General features: G+C 47.9%; 1 protein-coding gene across 2 annotated transcripts in view; it reads right to left on the bottom strand.

Moving 5' to 3' along the window:
- Window positions 1-1,135: 1,135 nt before the first annotated feature.
- The window catches only part of FBN2 (fibrillin 2), a 242,414-nt gene continuing 220,912 nt past the window's right edge, over window positions 1,136-22,637 (bottom strand). For both annotated transcript variants that reach the window (XM_062189229.1, XM_062189230.1), the window contains 10 exons: window positions 22,316-22,441; window positions 20,458-20,664; window positions 19,336-19,461; window positions 17,750-17,872; window positions 16,375-16,491; window positions 14,738-14,866; window positions 11,368-11,487; window positions 5,731-5,962; window positions 4,537-4,708; window positions 1,136-2,999 (listed from right to left, as the gene is read on the bottom strand). In XM_062189229.1, the coding sequence (XP_062045213.1) occupies window positions 2,625-2,999; window positions 4,537-4,708; window positions 5,731-5,962; window positions 11,368-11,487; window positions 14,738-14,866; window positions 16,375-16,491; window positions 17,750-17,872; window positions 19,336-19,461; window positions 20,458-20,664; window positions 22,316-22,441 (1,727 nt within the window). In that variant the 3' untranslated portion in view covers window positions 1,136-2,624. The remainder of the gene's footprint in view (window positions 3,000-4,536; window positions 4,709-5,730; window positions 5,963-11,367; window positions 11,488-14,737; window positions 14,867-16,374; window positions 16,492-17,749; window positions 17,873-19,335; window positions 19,462-20,457; window positions 20,665-22,315; window positions 22,442-22,637) is intronic.

Here is a 22,637-nt window from a genome sequence, read left to right as displayed (position 1 = left end):
ACGGGAACATCAAAATGGCTCAGGTATTTCCATCAGCAGCTCTCAGAGACAAGTAAATGAACCACGGATGTAGTCAAGGTTCACCGTAAGACAATCTGAATGGTGCACCCAGAGCTGCCTGGGGCTCCTTGGAGGAAGAACATCTCAACGCGGCCGTTTCCTTCTCGAACACTGGTTCAATGTGACACGGCCGATGGTCCTTTCTCTTCTGTACCAAGCTCCCAGCAGTGTGGATTCCCAGACTTCTGCAAGAGCAGGTTAAAGCTAATTGAGTAGTATGATTGCTCAACGTTCACAGCTAGAGTCAGGTTTGGGTCCAGGTAATTTCCTATTACAATGCTCGTGCTGTACGACTAATCGGTACCAGATGAAACTGAATGTGCATGGTACGTTTCAGAGGATGCCCCTAGGCACATACTTCTATTCCACGCAGCTAATTTCTGACTGGCAAAGAAAAGCATTAAAGATCAGTCATATTTTTGTTTTCTTATTCCTTGGATGAAAAATTTAAGCACATAAATTTCTTAAACCATGTACTGAATTAACGTCTCAGACCCATGGAAACTTTTCTGAGCTCATTTCAACTGCGTATCAAAGAAAACTCACATGGGCTCACTTGTTGAATCTGTCCACTGCTGCCCTGGGTGAAAACGTACAGCGTCGCAAGAGACGTGAATTTTGGATTTTTTGGTGAGGATGTCATTGGCCTTGGGTATGGCCGCTATTACGCTTGCTCAAAAACACAGGCTTGGGACAATTTCTACCTTAAGGCAGGCACACTCCCCCCAGGTCTGCCACATGACTGCAGGGCCACACTTCCTCCTAGGTTACAGTAGGACAGCATTCAGAGTGTCCCTGTGGGTCAAGTGGACAGAGTCTTTGCGGTGCCCAGGAAGCAGAAGGGGCCAGCGAAGCACCTGGATCAGGTGTTGTGTTAGGAGGCATCTGAAATTGCAGCCATCGGCTCAGCACTCCCGCACACTCTGACAATGTTCCTCCATTTGCCCGTGCACACGCCTGGTTCTGTCTGGAGCTGTAATACAGTTCCCCGCGAGCAGATCCCAGCCTCTCCCAGACATGGAGGGGGCGGGCGGGGAGCAGTTCCATAAAACTCTCAGCCAGCGGACTACCCCAAAATAAGCTTTATTGCAAGAAAAGTGTCATATTTGATACAAAGACCTACAAAAAACAGACAAAACCAAAAACCGTAAGTTTTTCCTCATAAACGCTTGATTACAAATTTACAGTTTTCCTTTTTTTTTTTTTTTCAGTTATTAAAGGAAACCAAAAAACCCCCAAACGCTGGATATAACTGGCTTCTAATCTTTGGTCGGCACAGGTGTGAGATAACGGCCGAGCGTCGGCGTGTGCTTCGGCCACTTCACAAGCGCGGTTTGGTCGTGGTCCCGGGGACGGGGTCTTGGGTTGAGAACACAGAGACACATTCTTGTTAGCACCTCCTGGTACAATCTCGTTTTAAACGACTAAGGCAAACTAAACATCAATTCATTGTACAAACATCTTTCATACACAATAGGCTATGATAAAACGAGGCTTATGGTGTATAACTACAGTATTAATGAAAATTCTAAAAAAAAAAACAAAACTTAAAAACAACAACAACAACATATATTCCTTGGTTGCACTGCATGATTCGCTTGCACGTACATATGGCAATCCTGAAACAGCTTGAACATCATAAATGCACCATGAATCTAGACAGCACCAAACACGACAGAACGCCGGCCTCCTGGTCAGAGGAGTGGCGGTTCTTCAGCTGCCTGCGGTCCCACAAGTACGCGGCGCACTGGGTAGGAATGAGGTGTCGTGGGTAGCACGTGGGCTTCCTTGAGGTCACCAGAAGGAAATACAGTACAGTTTGGCCTGCAACGCTCACGGCCTCCCTAGCAGTCAGGGTATTTTGCTACAGTGATGCCTTTACCTGGGCTCGCCTGGCCTGGCGGCTCTGGCCTGTGCCAGGTGCACAGCTTGGCCTGGCTGCGTTCGCAGTCACCAGTCGCACGCCGGGCAGAGCCCCACAGGAAACATCATCTCTGCCGGCTATGGAATTGCTTTTTTTTTTTTTTTTCTTTTTTGTTTGTAAAAAGCACCTCTAGGAAGAAATAGCTCAAATTTATAAATCTAAAGAAAAACAAGTGAGTTTCCCTTTTTTGTTTACATAGCTTGTTCATTTCTCCATATATTACTGCATTAAAAATAAATAAACATCTATATTTTTTTAATTAGCGACTATAGCAAAATACCCAAAGTGTTACAGACTGCTAACAGGAAAAAAAAAAAAGCTCACATTATTTATTTATTTTTTTGTGCATTTAGTGCCATATGCTGCTCTCTTGGACATTTAGCTTTTTTTTTTTTTAATTTTTAAAAATATATTTTAAAATGAAGTTATATATATATATATTTAAAAAAAATACAGTAACCACGGTTTGCCTTGGTACTCAAATCTTTGGCCACACCGGAGTCTACGCGATCCCCTCCCCGCGAGGGTCTGCGCTCCGCAGTCTGCGACGGGGCAGGGAGGACCCAGCGAGCGGAGACCCCGGCCCCAGTCCGGTCTCCCCAGCTGCGGTCGCCCCCGCGCGCATGCGCACGCGCTCGGCTCAGTCGAGCTGGATCCGCAGGCGCATGCGCAGAGCCGCGCCCAGCTCCCCCAGGAGGTAGTCGTCCTCGTTGCTCCGCGCCAGCTTGCGGAGCTCCGCCTTCTTGTAGACGGGCACGCTGGCGATCTCCAGCGTGTAGGTGCCGGGCGCCAGCCGCCCGCGCGCCGGGTGCAGGTAGCTGAGGCCGTTCCGGCGGTGGATGCGGAAGGCGCCCGCCGCGTCGCCCTGGGCGATGACGTAGCGCACGTGGCCGTCGAGGGGCTGGATGGCCGGCAGGAGCTCCAGCAGGTGCTCCTTGGCGCGCAGGCCGGACGCGTTGAGCTTCATGTGCACGGGGCTGTCCATGGCCACGCTGTCCAGGCTGACGCGCGGGTCCTGCGGGGGGACACGGAGAGCGCGGGCAGTGCGCGCCGAGGCGGCGCGGGCTTGTCGGGAATCGTGCAAGAAAACCGTATTATTTTACTGACTTGGTGGCGTCGCAGTGAGCAGAGCGGCCGCCGTGTCCAGCAGCGGGGCCTACACCCCCCAGGCCCGGGGCTGGGCGTCCCTGAGGGGCGGGCGGGCTTGCGCCGGCTCCAGGTGAGGGCCTGGAGGTGAGGGCTCCAGGTGAGGGCCAGGCCCTGTTACCGAGGCCCAGTGGCCCGGCCGGTTAGCGGCTGAGGCCATCTCTCAGTCAGAGCTGGCCGAGGACAGGGTCCGCAATGGCCGCCTGCCGTCTCCTCTTGGGGGAAGCATCCTGCCCCCCGAGGAACCCGACCGCCGGGCACTGCCCTGTCAGACTGCACTGCAGGCCTCTTCTCGTCCCCTTCACGGGCCAAGAAATCCAAGCCAAGGAGGCTGGGCGCCCCGCTCACCACAGGGAGTGGGTGGGGAAGGCCAGGGACCGCACTGGAAACCAGGCAGGCGCTGCCCCTGCCCTGTACCCCCGCAGCTGCCCTGCCAGCCGAGAGGACACAGGTGCCAGGCCAGTCGGCTCCCCACTTCCTTAGAAACACCAGCAATGGGGGGCCGGCGCTGTGGCACAGCGGGTTAAAGCCCGGGCCTGCAGTGCTGGCATCCCATATGGGTGCTGTTCTACTTCCGGCTGCTCCACTTTCACTCCAGCTCTCTGCTGTGGCCTGGGAAAGCAGTAGAAGATGGCCCAAGTGCTTGGGCCCCTGCACCCACATGGGAGACCGAGAGGAGGCTCCTGGCTTCGGATCAGCACAGCTCTGGCGGTTGCGGTCATTTGGGGAGTGAACCAGCGAAATGGAAGACCTCTCTCTCTCTGGCGCTACCTCTCTGTAACTCTTTCAAATAAATAGAATAATTCTTAAAAAAAAAAAACAAAACAAACAGTAACGTGAGGATAAGATTTTTGTGACAAGAACAACTGTGTAATAAATAACTCGCAGAGTGCGGAGACCTAGCTGGCTTATCTGCTGAAAACTAAGATCTATGATGCGTGTGTAAAAAACAAAGACCTGGATACCTTTTGATATAGTTTTGTTTTTGTTAATCATTTCAAAACAATTATTTCCTAGAAGAACATCTTACACGCTCTTGTGCAAATCAAAACCTAAAGGAAGTGATCTGAAATTGTGAATTTTTTTTTAGTAACCATATAAATGGTTTTGTATATTGACAGGGAATGGTAAGACCCAACAGAATAGGGTACGAGTTAACAGCTCACAGAAAAGCAGGTAAAGTGGTTCTTAAACATATAGACATGGCCTCAGGCTTCAAGTCGTGAGCCTGTAAGTCCTTCCCCTCGGGCTTTGTGTGTTTTGGCTGATAATTCATGTACCTGTCCTGACCACGTTTGGTTCACTGTTCATCCATGAGATTCCAAGCCAGGCTGGCCTGCACTGCAATGGCACGAAGGGCACCGTCTACGGGACCGCGCGTGGGGAGCAGAGCGAGATTTACTCACAGCTGTCGCTTCCGGCTCCCGGACGCTTCTCTTCCGCCGGCCGTCTTTCTTGGGGTAGCCGTTGATCTTGCACTCGTAGCATGCTTCCGGGGACAGCGCGTTTTCCTCGTCGCCCTCCGTATCCAGTGACAGGTACTGCCCTTTGTTAAACCCCATTCCTGAGACACAGTGGCTGTTTATAAGGGCAAAGTGCGGTTAGACTTTCTCACTGATGCTGACCACCACTTTCCAGTGGCAAAGCCAAGACTTCAACGTAAACTCTTGAGATCGTCACCAGAAAATCTACTACTTTCCCTTAACACCTGATACGTGAGATTCTCCCGTAACTCTGCGAGATCAGCCTTCTGAGGGGGAACCCGAGGTTTCCCACATTTCCAGTCCTGACTGGAACGGAGCGCGTGGGTCACTCTGCTGAGGAGGAGGCCAGCGGGAATGCCAAGGGAAGTTTTGTTGGGAACCGGAAGCCTCTGTTTGCTTCTGGCAGGGAAGCTTCCTGCTTTAGCAATGAGACTTTGGAAGCCACATTTTGGTGAGTGAAAAGGTCAACCAAGTGGCTCTGTACGGCCCTTGTCTAGACCGAGGCTTTTCTGTTAAGCACTGTGATACACCAAAGCTGGACCGACTGCCCATGCTCCTCAGCGTTGGCCTCACTACCCCGCACCCCGACTGCCTCCTCCACTTCCCAGCCTTTGTGGTGGTGCGCTTTACTGCCTTGATGGATGGGTGCATGGGGCCAGTGCCGAGCGAGGCGGCACCAACACAGGCAGGCTCCTGTGTCTGTGCAATCTAAAAACCCCGTGAGCAAGTCTGTACAAGAATATAAGATGAGACCATTTCTGTCTCCACCTCACAGCCCAGGCCTCTATGGCAACATGGGGGCTGCATTTTAAGCATCCGCTGGTCTCTGGCCTTGGGTCAGACTGAATCATTCAGGCTGCTTTGAAAGGCAGTGGTTTACACTTGTATAAAAGTCCAGTCTCAGGCTCACTGCAAAGGCGGTAACTATGCCATGACAGTCTGTGCCTGCCTGGTGCTTACTCTTGTCTCCAAAGAGCCCGGATCAACATGGTTGCCTCTTGGGCTTTTAAACACCGTGCCCTTCCTTGAAGTAGTGGGTGGCCAGGTGGCCTGGATTCTGAATGGGAGTAATGCGACGACGCTTTCCTGTTCGTGGAGGTTGGTGGGTTGTCTTACCCTTGGCCCACTCTGTAGTATCCAGGCGGGCAGCCACAGAGGTAGCCTCCTTCTGTGTTGGAGCAGCCGTAATTGCATGGGTTCTTGGAGGATGAACACTCATTCACATCATGGCAGGCACTGGAGAACTGGTCGAAAGAGAAGCCGGAGGGGCAGGTGCACTTGTAACTTCCCAGAGTGTTGTAGCAGGACGCAGAGCCGCAAGCACTGGGATTGGAGCACTCGTTCTCATCTGTCAAAGCAATGCCAGAGGCACTTAGATGGGGAAGGGGCCACAGCCTGAAACACAGCTGCAGGGGCTGAGCACCTGTGATTGCATGAGGGAGATAACCCTAGGACTCTAGCACTTCTTTTATAATTAAAGAAAAGTTTTCATTTCTTTTTTTATTTGAAAAGCATACAGACAGAGAAAACATATCTGTCTGCTGGTTCACTCCCCAAATGCCCACAACAGCCAGGGCTAGACCAGGCTGAAGTCAGGAGACTCCCACATGGGTGGCAGGAAACCATGCACTTGAGACATCACCTGCTACCTCCCAGAATGCTAGATTGGATGTGAGCAGGTGGGACCCAAAATAGGTCCTCCACCCAACACGGAACATGTGTGTTTCAAGCAGTGTCCTAACCCCTGAGCCAAATGCCCAACCTGGTGTCAATTTTTTTCTTTTACTCTTGGTTGATTTACGAAATCTGAAACAGAAAATCTCACTAAATTGTGGCTTTAAAAACAACCTTGCTTTGCCCTTTGATTTGGACTATGTTTCTGAGTAGGTAGTCAGCCCTTAGGGACAAATACGCACACTTTGCTTTTTCTGTTGTCTTAATAGAAGGTCCCTTCAAAAGCCAGTATCAAGCAAATTGAGAGAGAGAGAGTGGGCAAGGGGAGGGAGGCATGGGAAATAACTGCTGTTGGGTCTGGGACTTCTTTTTGGGATACTGAGAATATTCTGGAATTAGCACTGTTGATGCTGGAACACCTATGTGAGAATACACTAAAAGCCACTTAACTGTGAACTGTACGGTATATGAATTTAAAAGGTCTGTATCTCTGTTTGTATCCATTCCTCCAGTAGGTCCCAAAATCCTCATTGTATAGGCCAAGAAAGCATATAAAAAATTTAAAACTTTACAGGAAAACAACAAAAATAAGAGGCAGCTCAGACAGGAAACTGAACGACATTAAGGATGGGTTAGAGGTTATGGAAAGGGGAGATGCTATTAGGTTTGCTTTGGTATCATGATTATACTGTCAGAATTAAATGGGACCGCTGCGTATAGAATTCATAATCGCTGAATATAGACTATACTGGGATAATCTAATATGTGAACATTCTTAGCCTTTGTTACATACGGCCGAAAGTATATAAATACATTCCCAGTTACCTGGCTACACATGACATAAATGGAACTGCTCTTTAGTCTATGTACACAGACAACTTGAAGTTCTGCTACAAAGGCCCCTCTGCTTTCAACATTACATCTCACATTCAGACGCATATTCCTCTTCCAGCAGGGGACCCAAATTACATCATAATTTAATAAAGTGATCCTGCCTCAAATACAGTATTAGACATCGTGTTAGGTAGAAAAATTAGCATCAAAATAAATGAACTGAATAAACTGCATTTGAACATACCATTTAACAAGACTATTTTAAGACTTGTCAGTATTTTTGGAATTACCACAGTCTTCATATTTATATGCTTTGGAATCACCATAATGTACTTCATATTTGTTATAAGCGTGTATCATGGTTAAAATTTTGTAGAATTACACATGTTCTTGCTTGAGAGACACTTTTAACTGACTCAAGCCTCACTAAGCTATGCTGGAGTTGGAAAGGCTATAGGAGGAGGAGGAGGGGGCATCCATTCTGGGGGTTAAGGTGCCTGCGATTCCAGTTCAGAGTACTTGGGGTTTGACACCCAGCTCTGGCTCCTGGCTCCAGCTTCCTGCTGATGCAGACCCTGGGAGGCCGTGATGATGGGTCAAGTTAACTGGGTTTCTGCCACCCATGGAGAAGACCTGGATTGAGTTTCCTGCTCCTGGCTTCAGCCTGGCTCAGATCTGACCATTGTGGCCATTTGGGGGAATGAACCAGAAGACGGTAGCCATTTCTCTTCTTTCTCTGGTTCTCAAATAAATGAAAAGAAGAAAAGAAAAGGCACCAGGAGCAGTGGGAAATTACTTCCTTAAATATCAGAATCTTCCTGTACTAAGACATAATCTTCATATGCAACTGTTAATGAGATGTGCACACTGCAGTTTTGGATAGGGTTTTTTTTTTTTTTTTAAGATTTATTTATTTATTTGAAAGGCAGAGTTACAGAGAGGCAGAAGCAGAGACAGAGGGAGAGATCTTCCATTTGGTTCACTCCCCAGATGGCTGCAATGGTCAGAGCTGGGCCAGTCTGAAGTCAGGAGTCAGAAGCTTCTTCCAGGTCTCCCACGCAGGTGCAGGGGCCCAAGGACTTGGGCCATCTTCTACTGCTTTCCCAGGCCACAGCAGAGAGCTAGATTGCAAGTGGAGCAGCTGGGACTCGAACTGGCGCCCCTATGGGATGCTAGCACTACGGGCAGAGGCTTTACCTGCTATGCCACAGTGCCAGCCCCTTGAATAGCTTTGATACCTGCAGACAGCAATGACCGTTGCCTGCATTATGCCACCTATGCACTGGAATGCTGTAAACTCTCAATGCTCACTGGCTGGAAATTTCTTAAAGCAAATTTGAATGGAAACCTTTGAGTTTCATTCTTTGAAAGAACTTTTAGCTTTCTTCCATTGGTGGTAGTGTTAATACCACTGTTGGCTTACAATTTTGTCTGCATACATTATCTGATGCCCTGACAGTTCTGACAGTTACCCTAGAATCATCTTCCTGAAATACTTGTGTATATCCCCCCTATCACCCATATAAATGACTGAAGATATTCATACCAGTAGTGACAGATAAGATTGCTGCAGCCTTTCAATTTCCATTTTGCCATACTTCTGGCTCTTTGGCTAACTCGTTGCTTGCATTACATTATGATGGCTCTTCCCTTCTATTTTTGCCAAATGTTTGAGTTAAAATTCCAGCTGTGTCATGTGGATTCAGGGCAGGAAGATCAGCAGTTTTCTTAAGACAACAGCTGGACTCCTCAATCTAGAGGTCCCTGCTCGGTCTACCCAGGAGCTGCCGCTTGGGGGCACCCACTTTAGAAGAGCACTGCGGTCTGGATTTCTGCTCAGGTGTTCGGGGCTTTGCACTCACCTCTGAAGCCACGTCCCCTTCTACCTTCATGATCCCTCCCCATCAGGAAGCACCCAGGCTTCTGAGGGCTCCAGTGTGAGCTGCACTCCCCAGGGAGTCTGCCTGGCCTAGGTGCCCATGACAAGATGTTACCCAGGGGTCTGGGGTGGTGCTACGTCAGGGCTCTGCAGCCAGGAGCTCAGGAGAAACCTGTGCAGCGACGTCTCTGCTGCAGGTTTACAGGCAGAGACCACCGGAGACACAAAACCTTGAGAACGAGCTGATCCTGCCTGCGTGTCGCCATTTCCACTTTCTCTTTGAAAACAACAATTCTATTTAAACAGAAAAGGTGTTTCTGCCTTAAGTTCCACAGAATTGACAAAGAAGTTCGTGAAAAAAAGTGGTGTGCCTGATTTTTTTTTTTTTTTTAATTTGACAGGTAAAGTTAGACAGTGAGAAAGAGAGAGAGAGACCGAGACCGAGAGAAAGGTCTTCCTTCTGTTGGTTCACTCCCCTAATGGCCTCTACGGCCGGTGCTGCGCCGATCCGAAGCCAGGAGCCAGGTGCTTCTCCTGGTCTCCCATGCGGGTGCAGGGCCCAAGCACTTGGGCCATCCTCCACTGCCTTCCCAGGCCATAGCAGAGAGCTGGACTGGAAGAGGAACAACATTGACTAGAACCTGGCACCCATATGGGATGCCGGCGCCGCAGGCGAAGGATTAACCAAGTGAGCCACGGTGCCGGCCCCGAGCCTGATATTTTGTGAATGCTGCCATATAATCCGATTGTTTCTATACTGTTTTAACAGCTATCTAAAAACACACTGACCTCTGTATTCTAAGGAGAGTCCCTACTTGCCTTGTTTTATGAATCAATAAATCAGGCCATATGGAGTTTTGCAACTCTTTTTTTCTATAAAGAGGGAAAGAAGGGAATGATATTTAGCAACCTATTTTGACTAAAATTGAAATAATGATTAAATTTTTGAAACTACTTTGAGGGTATAACTGATGGCTCCAACTGTCTTAGAACTTAGTCTTCGGGGCTGGCGCCGCGGCTCAATAGGCTAATCCTCCACCTGTGTATTTGGGGTGACCTGGCAGAAGGCCTCGGAGTAGTCACCACGTTCCCAGAACAAATTTTCCCTGCTCCGTAGTCTCACTCAACTTTCTTCTCGACCCACCAAACGGCCGTTAGAAGTTTCCTTTGAGGAGGCCACGGAGGACAAGGTCAGAGTAACTGAACTCGCGGATCACTGCGTCCCAGCTGAGAGTGATGTGCGGAGGGATTTATGTGACTGCAGAGGACCAGGAAGCAGGGTGCCCTCTCCCCGTGGGGATGCAGCTCCACTTCCCCTTGGCAACGCCAGACTCCAAGGTCAAAAGGTGTAGGGTGATGTGTCCGTGACACTCATTCACATACGGCGAGGAGAGGAGGCATGGGCTGAGCAGGTCAGCTGGCTGGTCAACTAGAGAGGAATGTTCTCCTGGATCTGCCATCCCTTAAAAGGAGACTCTCCAGGATAACTATCAGCGTAAGGAATGGAGCATGAGTGGGACGTCTTGTATTTTATAAACACTTCTGTCTGGAGTTGCCCCCGCTGTCTGCTCTAAGTAGGTGCTTGTTCTACCTTAAAAGAACCTCCTATTGTGCATGAAGCTGATGTGGCAGGGGCACAGCGGGCCATCCTCCCGAAGCTGATGTGGATGCCTGCAGAACTCCAAATCTAAGGATATCAAGTTACTAATAAAAAGCAGCTGACCCTGGCAAGCGACGATGATGATTCCTGACACCATCTTCATAGAGTTAAGATTATAGGTAGCAAAAATTTAAAATGGTGACAGCCTTAGTTGAGTTCTTATCCTTTTTTTTTAAGATTTATTTTAAAGGCAGAGAGGGAGAGAGGGAGAGAGGGACAGAGAGAGAGGGAGAGAGGGTGAGGGGGAGGGGGGAGAAGGAGAGAAAAAGAGGAAGAGAGAGAGAATCTTCCAATCTTGGTTCACTCCACATAAGGCAGCAATAGCTGAGTCTGGGCCAGGACAAACCCAGGTGCCTAGGACTCCATCCTGTTCCCCAATGTGAATGGCAGAAGCCCAAGTACTTGGGCCGTCCTCTGCTCCTTTCGCAGAGAGCTGGACAGAGACCGAGGAACCAGGACTTGAACCAGTGCTCATTTGGGATGCATCAGCCCCATGTTCTCACCTTAGCAGCATTTCAAATGTGCAGGTCTTCAAGCATTCACGAGTATAGACAGAATGAAACTGAATCCTCACACAGGAATGCTAGGCACTGGTTTCTCAGTCCCAGGATTCTCAGGCTGCATTAACTCCACCGCTGTTGGAATGTGTTCACTGCCATGGCTGACACTTACAGAGGGGAAGGCAGGTGCCATGCCCGGTACTCACCCACACACTGGTTCCACTGGTAGTGCTGAATGTATCCTTGAGGGCAGCCGCACCTGTAGCCTCCCAGGATGTTCTGGCAGCCGTGCTGGCACCTGTGGTTTCCATCACACTCATCCACATCTGAAAAAACAACGCCAGCAGCATCTTCACGTCCCGTCTCCTGCCGCCCCATCCATGACGACAGGCGCCACCCGGGGTGACTTGTGTTAGAAGAACAGACAAGGCCAGGCACACACGGACGCCACAATGTCCTTGTCCAAGGCACATGGCTATTAGTCAGCAGTGTGCAAAGAGCGGTTCTGAGATAAGAAACCACCTCATTCTTCTGCTCTGTGCCAGACCACGGCACGCCAATGCTCTGAATAACATCGTAATTTCAGCAAATCAACCATAGCAACCACAAATGTCGTGCATTTTGGACTGATTAACTGCATATGGTACAATTTATGCTGTTAAAAATATGTATGCATTCATACTTGTATTACATATTCCGGTAGATTCAAAAATGATTCACATGTAGTCCTCATCGTGGGGATCACACGAGCACTTACAGAGATACCTAAAAAGTATAATTGTTTTGGAAGCGAAAATTTTTATTGTCATTCATGATTAATTAGATGCAAATTCCTTTTAAGTATGTGAGTATGCTATTTTTAGACGAGATGTGGTATTATGATACATATGGAATAATTTCTTTGCTCATATATGCAAACCCTTTTGGAATGACAACTGAGGCTTTGAAATGTACCCATAAAGAGTAAAATAAAATTGGCACGTCTGATGTGTGTGTAACAAATTTACATGGATAATTAATAAATGGTATCTTATGTGGATGGTCACGAACTGAACTCACGTGGCAAGCAGCTGTAGGTGCAGAATATTCTCAATGTCAAAAAGATTTCAAGTATAAAATATCAAAATGGAAATTTTTAAAATAAAAAGTCGCTTGGCTGAAAATGAGATATTTATGAAAGTCCTTTGATTCTTAGAAACATCACATTAGATTTTTGAATATATTTCAAGAATTCAAAATTACATATTTCTGAGAAGAATTTCAAAACAATCACCAGGGGCAGGTGTGTGGCCTAGCAGCTGAGCCACTGGTTGGGATGCCCGTATTTCCTATCAGAGTACCTGGGTTGGTCCCAGCTCTGCTCCCCTCTCCTGCTACTGCACACCCTGAGTGGCAGCAGGTGACGGTTCAAGTAATCTGGTTCCTGTCAGCACCCTGGGAGACCGAAGCTGAGTTCTGCCTCCCAACTTCAGTATGCTGCTCAGCCTAGGGCCGTTTCAGGCAACTGGGAGTAAACCAGAGGATGGGAACCCTCTTCATCTCTCTCTCTCCTGATGACCTTCTGCCTCTCAAATACAATATAAAAATAAAAAGACTAAAATCAATAAAAATATAAACTGCAAAACCACAGAAAAATGTAGACAAGATGTATACTGTTTTGTGATGTTGGACATTGAGTACTTTATGAGGGATACCAACCTTAGTACATTTGTCTTGTACAGTAGCACTTGCAATGTGCATACTGATGGCCTATCCAGCATTTAAAATCTTTTTTAAAAATTTATTTATATAAAGCGAACATATTTCATGTAATTCATTTATATACTTTTAAGGGGGCCGGCGCTGTGGCACAGTGGGTTAAAGCCCTGGCCTGAAGTGCCGGCATCCCATATGGGTGCCGGTTCTAGTCCTGGCTGTTCCTCTTCTGCTCCAGCTCTCTGCTATGGCTTGGGAAAGCAGTAGAAGATGGCCCAAGTCCTTGGGCCTCTGCACCCATGTGGGAGACCCAGAAGAAGCTGCTGGCTCCTGGCTTCAGATTGGTTGCAGCTCCGGCCATTGTGGCCAACTGGGGAGTGAAGCAGCAGATGGAAGACCTCTCTGTCTCTACCTCTCTCTTTAACTCTTTCAAATAAATAAAATAAATCTTAAAAATAAAAACATATAAAGATACTTACACCACCCTACCTCCCCTTCCTCCCAGTGTCCACCGTCCTTCCTCTCTTATTTCTCTTTTAACGTTTGCAATGGCATACTTTCAATTTCCTTTACAATCACAAGTTTAATCCTCCAGTACATAAAGGATTCAACGAGTAGTAAGTAGAAAAACCACTGTCCTCAAGGGCTGAGACAGGCACAGTAGGTCAACTGCACTTTCTACTTTTCTTTAGTACTCTCTGTATTAGTTACCATAGATCAGAGAGAACATAAGATGTTTGTCCTTTGGGGCCTGGCTTATCTCACTAGGCATAATGGTCTCCAGTTGTGCCCACTTTCTTGTGAAACACAGGGCTCTGTTCTTTTCTGTGGCTGAGTGGTGGTCCATCATGTACATACACACATTTTCTTTAGTTCAGGCACATCTGAGCTGACTGCCTCACATGCCAGTATACTGACTCCAGGAAGATTCTTATCTTGCTCTTGGCGAAATGTTCCCTTCGACTTCACAGGAAATACTTGCAGCAGGGCAGAGTGTACAGGAGAAGCCTATGGCACAAAACTGACTGGGGCAGGAGTCTCAGCCCACGGGTCACAGAAATAGCCCTTGGTGTCCCTAAAGAGTGCAGTATGCGTCTGCAGTTCTCTGCACTGGTAGCTTCTCTTTTGACACAACTTTGGCACATTCAACAAAAGCCCACTTATTGTTTTTGTCTAGTATGCTCATTCTACTGTGAACCATACTAGGCAGAGATTTTTTTTTTTTCCATTCATTTATTTCTCAGATCAAAGATGAGTCTGGTTATTTTAAAAAAGCTACTTTGGTTCTCTGAAAAATCAATTTGTCATTGTGGTATTTGTGTTTCATCGCCTTTAAGTCTTCTCCTGCTCTCGAGGGGCCGGCGCTGTGATGAAGCGGGTAAAGCCGCCGCCTGTAGTGCTGGCATCCCATATGGGCACCGGTTCAAGTCCCAGCTGCCCCACTTCTGATCCAGCTCTCTGCTATGGCCTGGGAAAGCAGTAGAGGATGGCCCAAGTCCTTGGGTCCCTGCAGCCGTGTGGGAGACCTGGAAGAAGCTCCCGGCTCCTGGCTGTGAACTGGCAGAGCTCTGGCCGATGTGGCCAATTGGAGAGTGAAACCAGTGGATGGAAGGTCTCTCTCTCTCTCTCTGCCTCTCCTTCTCTGTCTGTGTAACTCTGCCTTTCAAATAAATAAATCTTTTAAAAAAAGTTTTCCTCTGCTCTCAAAATGATATGTGAAGGTTTATGAATAAAAACCAATTGCTAGGCATTATTTTGTCAACCACTCTTCTTTTTTTTACTATTTTAAAATGATTTCAACTTCTCACTTGGTGGCTGGAAAGTTAAAAAATAAAAGCCTAGTTCACTGTTACTAGATGACAGTTTTACAAGCAGACTCACCTTCACAGTTGAGTCCAGTGGCATCGAGAGAGAACCCTCTCTGGCACTCACAGCTGAAACTTCCAGGGGTGTTCTGACAGATGCCCTTGGCCCCGCACAGTGACGGCTGAGATCCACACTCGTTGTTGTCTACCAAAGCACCGAGAGGGAAGGGTCAGGCTTTCCAATCACTATAAGAGTATGTCACAATTCATGACAATATTAAAAGCAAAAGTGGTCAGAAGAAGATTAATTTCCTAGAAGTTAGAAATTATGTATGGGGGGGGCGGGCAGCGCTGTGGCGCAGTGGTTTAAGCCCTGGCAAGCACCACTGGCATCCCATATGGGTGCTGGTTTGAGCCCCAGCTGCTCCACTTCCAATCCAGCTCCCTGCTAATGCACTTGGGAAAGCAGTAGAAGATGGCTCAAGTCTTTGAGCCCCTCCACCCACGTGGGAGACCCGGAAGAAGCTCCTGGCTCTTGGCTTCAGACTGGCACAGTTCTGGCCATTGTGGCCATTTGGTGAGTGAAACAGTGGATGGAAGACCTCTATCTCTCTCTGTCTCTACCTCTCTCTGTAACTCTTTCAAACAAATAAAATAAATCTTAAAAAGAAGAAAAAAAGTTATTATGTATAGAGGCTGGTGCTGTGGGTGAAGTAGGCTAAGCCTCTACCTATGGTGCCAGCATCCCATAAGGGCACTGGCTGCTCCTCTTCTGATTGAGCTCTCTGCTACAGCCTGGGAAAGTAGTGGAAGATGGTCCAAGTGCTTGGGCCCCTGCACCTGATGGGAGACCTGGAAGAAGCTCCTGGCTTCAGAGTAGCCCAGCTCTGGCTGTTTTGGCGGAGTGAACCAGTGCATGGAGAAGCTTTCTCTCTGTCTCTCCCTCTCTATGTCTGTAACTCTATCTCAATCAATCAATCAATCAATAAATAAGAATCATTAAAAAAATTATGTCTACCTTGGGGTGACTGAAGGCATGGTTTTGGGTTAATGCAGACTCAGAGTTGCTTGTGTGCCTTTATACATCTCAGGGAGCCTCTCACTCTATTTCACCTGAGCGCCAGAGCTGCGCTTGGCATGCAGTTTAAAGACACTGCTTGAGGCCAGCGCCGCGGCTCAATAGGCTAATCCTCCGCCTTGCAGCACCGGCACACCGGGTTCTAGTCCCGGTTGGGGCACCGGAGTCTGTCCCAGTTGCTCCTCTTCCAGGCCAGCTTTCTGCTGTGGCCAGGGAGTGCAGGAGGATGGCCCAAGTGCTTGGGCCCTGCACCCACATGGGAGACCAGGAGAAGCACCTGGCTCCTGCCTTTGGATCAGCGCAGTGCATCGGCCGCAGTGAGCTGGCCGCGGCGGCCATTGGAGGGTGAACCAATGGCAAAGGAAGACCTTTCTCTCTGTCTCTCTCTCTCTCACTGTCCACTCTGCCTGTCAAAAAAAAAAAAAAAAGACACTGCTTGAAAAGCGCCAAGTGTGCAAACAGGGAGATGGTTTTTAGGCAAAACACTGTGCTACCAGCAACTTCTTCAGACCACCAAGTCACAAGCTGTTGTTTCTAAATGTAGGGACAGACACACTATTCTAGCTGTCGTCTCAAACACGATGTGAATCATCTCCCAAGAGCTGACAGAGGTTCCGTGTGTCCTTCCGCCTTACCAATACAAGCCGTGTGGTGCTGTGTGAAGCCAGGCGGGCATTTACAGGTGAAGCCGCCCAGAGTGTTGACGCAGAGGAACTGGCAGTTGTGTTGCTTGGTCTGACATTCATCAAGGTCTGCAAGGAAAGAGAAGCCATGCAAGTGGGAGCCGAGTTATGTGGCGCCGCGTCCCTGCTCAGGAAGCCACAGGAGGCGTGCGTGCCCCAGCGGCACAGCGTGGACCACAGCTCTACCGGGATCACTGTGGAATCTGCTGGCATGTGCCAGGGGTTCTTTTTGCATATTTAATTGGCACAGACACTATGGCTGCTAATGATACGATGGCTACGGTGATACAAACATGTTTTCTCAAAATGAGAAATGGAATGACAAAGTCTTGGTAGCTTCTATGAATTATTCTCAAACTTCATATCCACAGCCTGTAATCACTGTACTTAACACAGTTCAGCACACGGCTGGTCATTTATTCCTATTAAAGGAGGGATTAAATAAAAATAAAACAGAATCTGGAAATTGGTGAAGAAGATCCTAACACAAACAGCAAGTCAGACCTAAATGAAACCAACATCATTAGCAAAGGAATAAAAAACACATCATCTATAACCCTAGTCATGAATAGTAGTATTATTTGAATTCTCCAAACAGAATCAAATTTTAATTTGGTTAGAATGAACTTGGGAAAATACCTTCAAGATAAATTTGCCACATAGCCTGTGGACAAGACCAGTTCACTATTTTACAGCTTAAACAATACTTTGGTTGCACTCAGACAATGCACAACGTTAAATCAACCCACGGCTGCTCCTCAAGCAAGTCTAAGATAACAGCTGTGCTTCCTGTTATTTTATGTTGTGAAATGTCTTAAGAATAAAACCACACTTTATGACAAATAATCTATATAGGTTTTCTCAGTCTATTAACTTTATATTGACCAAGTTTCCTATAAAATCAAATTTTATATGATGAGCACAGCACTAAAACTATCTTGAGCGCATTTGACTTTATACACAATTACTTTTAATTCTAAGCAAAAAATGTAAATTTATTCATTCACTTTTCTGCAGTAGACAGGTCACAAAGATGACTTACAGATCTGTAATCTTAGGCAACAAAACCAAAAATCTTAATTCCTGATTTGTTTCTATCTCCTCCTCTTGCTTGGTTTTGCTTTCTTCTAATCTTCAAGAAGAGAACTCTGGTAACGTGGGTTCAGTTTCTCTCTGCCTCATACCAGGGGTCCCTCAGGGCAGGTGTCTAGAGTAACGGAACAGGCACTGGAAAGACGCAGCCCACTGATGGCGATGCAGCAGGCGGAGTCCCCGGTTACCGAGGGCAGACAGACCGAGGTCACGAGGGCCAGGGGCCCTGCCTCACCTCTGCACGTCTTGCCGTCCTCCTGCAGAACATAGCCCCGCGGGCAGGAACACTGGTAGCTGCCCTCCGTGTTCTTGCAGATGAAGTTGCAGGGCTTCGGGGACTGGGAGCATTCATCGAGGTCTGTGTGAAGGAGGTGGGAGATTAACTTCCTGCTTAAAGGCAACAAGTGGCCTCTTCCCCCCTCCGTTCTTCTGGCCTCCCCTCTGCAACGTAAAAGTGAGTAGAAGCAGGGGCAGACGAGGCAAAGCACGAGTTTCTCTAAAGCCATACAACTGGTTTACTTTGCACGTCCACCTAGGGGTCTTGGACAAGAAACGTCACCATCCGGGTCCTAAAGGGATCCACCAGGCTCTTTAGAGCGATGCACTCCGGTTTACAGCCTGGGAATCATAAGGAGTGTTTCTCGTTTTCTGACACGTGGGTAAGGCAGGATTTCTCCAGCTGATAATCCCCTAAGCACCCTGTGCGGTCACAGAGCACACTGGCCATCTTCCACGTGCACTCCAGAGCCAGTCCTCACCCTGCTTGCGAGCCCAGGGGGCCAACCTCCAGAGACTCCACCACTGGGCCCTCGTACCCTCTGCCCTCTGTTCCCTGGCCCTCACTGCCTCCCTCCCTCCCTGCGAGAGGGGCTCAGGCTGGCTGGGCCACTGGGTCACAGGTCAGGGCTCCCCTCAAGACAGCCCTCTGAGCTTCCAGGTGCCAATAATTTCTCCCTCTTTTCTTCTGGACCAGGGGGTGGCACAGCCCCAGTGCCCAGCACTGTCCTCACCAGAACAAGCCACCTGCTTCCTGGTAGGACCCTGACTGACAGCCCACTGTGCCCACCTCCTGCACAGAACTATAGAGCTGAAAGCTCACCGTTAGCAGCCTCTTCTAAGGCTCATGTCCTCGTGTTTCTACCACGAGTCGGATGCTTACAAAGTCAGTTTTGTTTGCTTTTTCTTAACCTTTTTATGCCAGATGTGCTTAAGGGAACAGCAGGTGAGCTGATGCAACGTGAAAGAGAGGGTTTTTTTTTTTTTTTTTTCTTCCCATTAATGAACACTAAGCTGAGTACTCTGGGAAGAGTCAATAAAGGCAAAACTGTCCCCTGCCCCCTCCCCTCCTCTACCCCTCAGGCCCCTGCAACTGCCATGGAGTGGTGTCGGTGAGACAACACAAAGCCAGGGAGATAAAGCTGAGAAACAGAAAGATTCAGTACTGGGACCACGTGCTCCCCGGCAATGTGAGACACTGCTTCATTGGTCTACGTCATGCAGAAAGATGGGGATGAGGAGCAAGCACCTGTCTATATGCACAAACTCACAGTAGCAGCCCGGCTCCTTCCTCACAGGGACTGTACGCAGCTGTGTACATGCACAGTTTAAATTACAACACAAGATGCTGGAAGTCTATTGCTGTGATTTTTACATGTCCCTGACGGGAGAGACTCTTTTTGCTGAACCGAAAGGGGAGGCACTGTGTGATTCTCAACCACACGGTGGAGAGGAGTGGCATCACCTTCCCAAGATGAACATCCCCAAACTCTGCAATGCAGTGCACCGCAGGGAGCCCCCGGGCCTACTGGTGCCTGGCCTCACCTACGCAGGAGGTTCCGCTAATGTCTGTGGTGTAGCCAGCCTTGCAGAAGCACCGGAAGGAGCCCATGGTGTTGATGCACTGGCCGTTGGTGCAGAGGTTTGGCATCACCTTGCATTCATCAATATCTGTGGGCCAGAGACAAAACAAACCCAAATAAACAAAAAGTTCACACACACGCAGGGTGAACCTGGTTAGAAATGGCGACAAACAAATGGGCTGAGATGATTAACCACCAGCAGCAGACAGTATAGACAGAGAGTAGTGCTAGGGCACCACTTCACCACTCAGCAGAGTGGCAACATGGACAGGGAAGCCGTAATGAGATGATGGGGAGGAGAGACAGTAAAGGAAATCCACCCAGGTAGGTAGGACTACTCCTTTTGCAATTTATGGCTGAATTATTTCCATGGGATCTAGAATGCTACCTTGCATGAAGTCCAGCTAGCTTGGAATTCCCCACAGAGTTGGCCTCAAATTCACTTTCGCATTATACCCTTAAGAAGCTCTTTTTTTAGCAACATAATCACACATGGTGTGATATCAGTGGAGGAAATGTCGATTTTCAGAATGCTGGCATATGAATGGACTGTACGAGAAAACGGAAACCACTGTACAATGCGCAGACTTGCTCGTCTGTGAACGCGCTGCGAGCAGAATGACGTTTCTGCACACACTCAGAGTCTGCAGCGTGTGTTGACACAAGGCAAGCTGAGTCAGAGGTTCCACATGTGGCCTTTGGGGCCAGACACACAGGTTCCACACCTGCGCCCACCCCGGCAACAGGGTGTGATCTTGGAAACTTGACCTCTTGTTACCTTAGCCTGGGCATTCAATCTCCTCATCTGTGAAAATAGGGTCAATAAATTCTGTCTTTTAAGTGTGATATGAAGATTAATGCTTTAGAATGTCTAAAACATCAGCAGAAAACCCTGTACTCTCTGTCTATACTGTAAACATACACACACAGATCTACACATCTACACGTATGTAAGCACACACACACAATGCAGCACTCTAGCTGTTACTATTCCTGCATCATTTTCCCCCTACTTTTCCTCCACACTGACCTGAGAGAGTGAAATCCCGACAGGTAATAGGCGTGGATTGCCTGCACTCCTTACCTCTCCCATCAGTGGTGTACCCCGGACCGTGAGGACAGATCTTTTTGTACTGGGCAGTCGCGGGGAGCGGGCAGAGCTCGCACTGGTGGCCCCAGCCTCGCCCGCCGTCGCAGCAGCATTCCGACTTGGTGACCAGGTTGCGGCTGCTGGACGCCATCTGGCACATGGTCTGCAGCACCTCGGCGAAGCATAGGCCCTGCCGGTTGTCTGAAACGGCCAAGGGGGAAGAAGCCACGTCACGGAGCCCACACTGCCTTGGCTTGGTTTTCACACCAAGGAGGGCAGTCGCTGCTCTCTTCCTAGGCAATAACGCTTTGAGAAGACAAGAGCTCTTTCGCAGGAACCGTCGGGCTGTGAAGACGGCTTTGTGGGCAGTGAGCTTCCCAGAGAGCACCTCCACCGTGGGCAGAGGTATTACGTTTGACAAAAAGTGACCCTGTGCGTTAGCTGTACATTCTCTCCAAACGACCATACCCGGAGAGTGCAAATGAAAGGAAAATAGAGTTAAATTATTTTCTTCTACTTACGAAAATGAGTACCAGGTTTTATTTTTGAAAGCAAATTCTAGACTATGTTATGAGCTTGGTACTTATTCAGTCTAACCTCTGTTTTCTGCATCTAAAAGACTGTTTAAATAGTTGGGCTGAGTAGATTTTTTTTTTTTTACTTTAAATATGAGGATTTCTCTATGTAAACAGGCAAAGAAATTCTTCAACATAAGCCATCCTAATGAAACTGCTAATAATACGAACTGAAAACCACATTTTCTATGTAGGCTATCCTTTCTATTTCCTAAAAACACTGCTAATAATGATCTAGATTGAAAGCAACAACATTATTTTCTTAATTAAAAACTTTGGAGGGGGCTGGCGCTGTAGCACAGCGGGTTAAAGCCCTGGCCTGAAGCGCCAGCATTCCATATGGGCACCGGTTCAAGACCCGGCTTCTCCACTTCCGATCCAGCTCTCTGCTATGGCCTGGGAAACCAGCAGAAGATGGCCCAGGTCCTTGGGCCCCTGCACCCACATGGGAAGCCTGGAAGAAGCTCCTGGCTCCTGGCTTTGGATCGGCGCAGCTCCGGCTGTTGCAGCCATCTGGGGAGTGAATCAGCGAATAGAAGACCTCTCTCTCTGTCTCTACCTCTCTTTGTAACTCTTTCAAATAAACAAAATAAATCTTAAAAAAAACAAACTTTGGAGGATTTGAAGCATTTATATTATTCTGAGAAAAATGTGATATAGTTGACTAATGCTCTCGTTATGCCAAACCAAGTGACGGGTCAAATAGTTCATTGCTCTGATTTCTCTTGGTTTGCCTTAAAATCTATCACATCACACTTTGACACCTGCCACAATTAATTCCCATGGTTCACAATGCATGAGCTCCGGCATTACACCACAGCACAATGTCTGAGAGGATACGTTCCACAAGAAAAGATTCTGTAAAACATTTTCTGTATCACAGTATAACAATGAACCTGTATTGCATTTTCAAAGTGGGGCATTTACATAGCATTAACATCAGTCAGGCTTACCTCACATCACAAATATTTTCTTTTGACATTAGATCATCCCTTGATGTAAGTTTCACTAAAGTCACATTTTCCATAGAGCTTAATGCATCTTACTCTTGGAAAGACTTTTAAGGTTGTTATTGACATTACGCACAGATATGCACACAACACACACACGGACAGATGGGTCGTTTTCAGAGATGTGCGCCTCTAGGGAGAGGCGTGTGGCTTACACAGCTGGGGAGCTCTGTTTACCAGACAAGAATCGGCGTGGAGCACTTCTGTGATGGTATCATAAAACAATGCTTTAGTTACCAAGTAAAATATACCCACACATCAACTTACCAAGGCATTCAGTGCCCGAGGAGCTTGACTGGAATCCTTCATTACACTCGCACCTGTAACTTCCGATGATATTAATGCAACGTCCGTTTTCGCAGATTCCTGGCTTGGTCCTGCATTCATTCTCATCTTCATAAAAACAATGAACACTGGTCAATGAGCAGACTGCACAATTATAATTTACAAACTATCTTCTAGTATGTTATGAAAAAATCTCTTCATCAAAATATTAATCATTGTGGCTGGCACAGTGGCATAGCGGATAAAGCCACCGCCTGCAGTGCCGGCATCCCATATGGATGGTGGTTCAAGGCTCGACTGCTCC

This window comes from Lepus europaeus, chromosome 4 (genome assembly GCF_033115175.1).
Source record: "Lepus europaeus isolate LE1 chromosome 4, mLepTim1.pri, whole genome shotgun sequence".
In the NCBI taxonomy this organism is placed as follows: Eukaryota; Metazoa; Chordata; class Mammalia; order Lagomorpha; family Leporidae; genus Lepus; species Lepus europaeus.
Note: the sequence above shows the minus strand (reverse complement) of the source record. Positions and strands in the feature narration are given on the sequence as shown.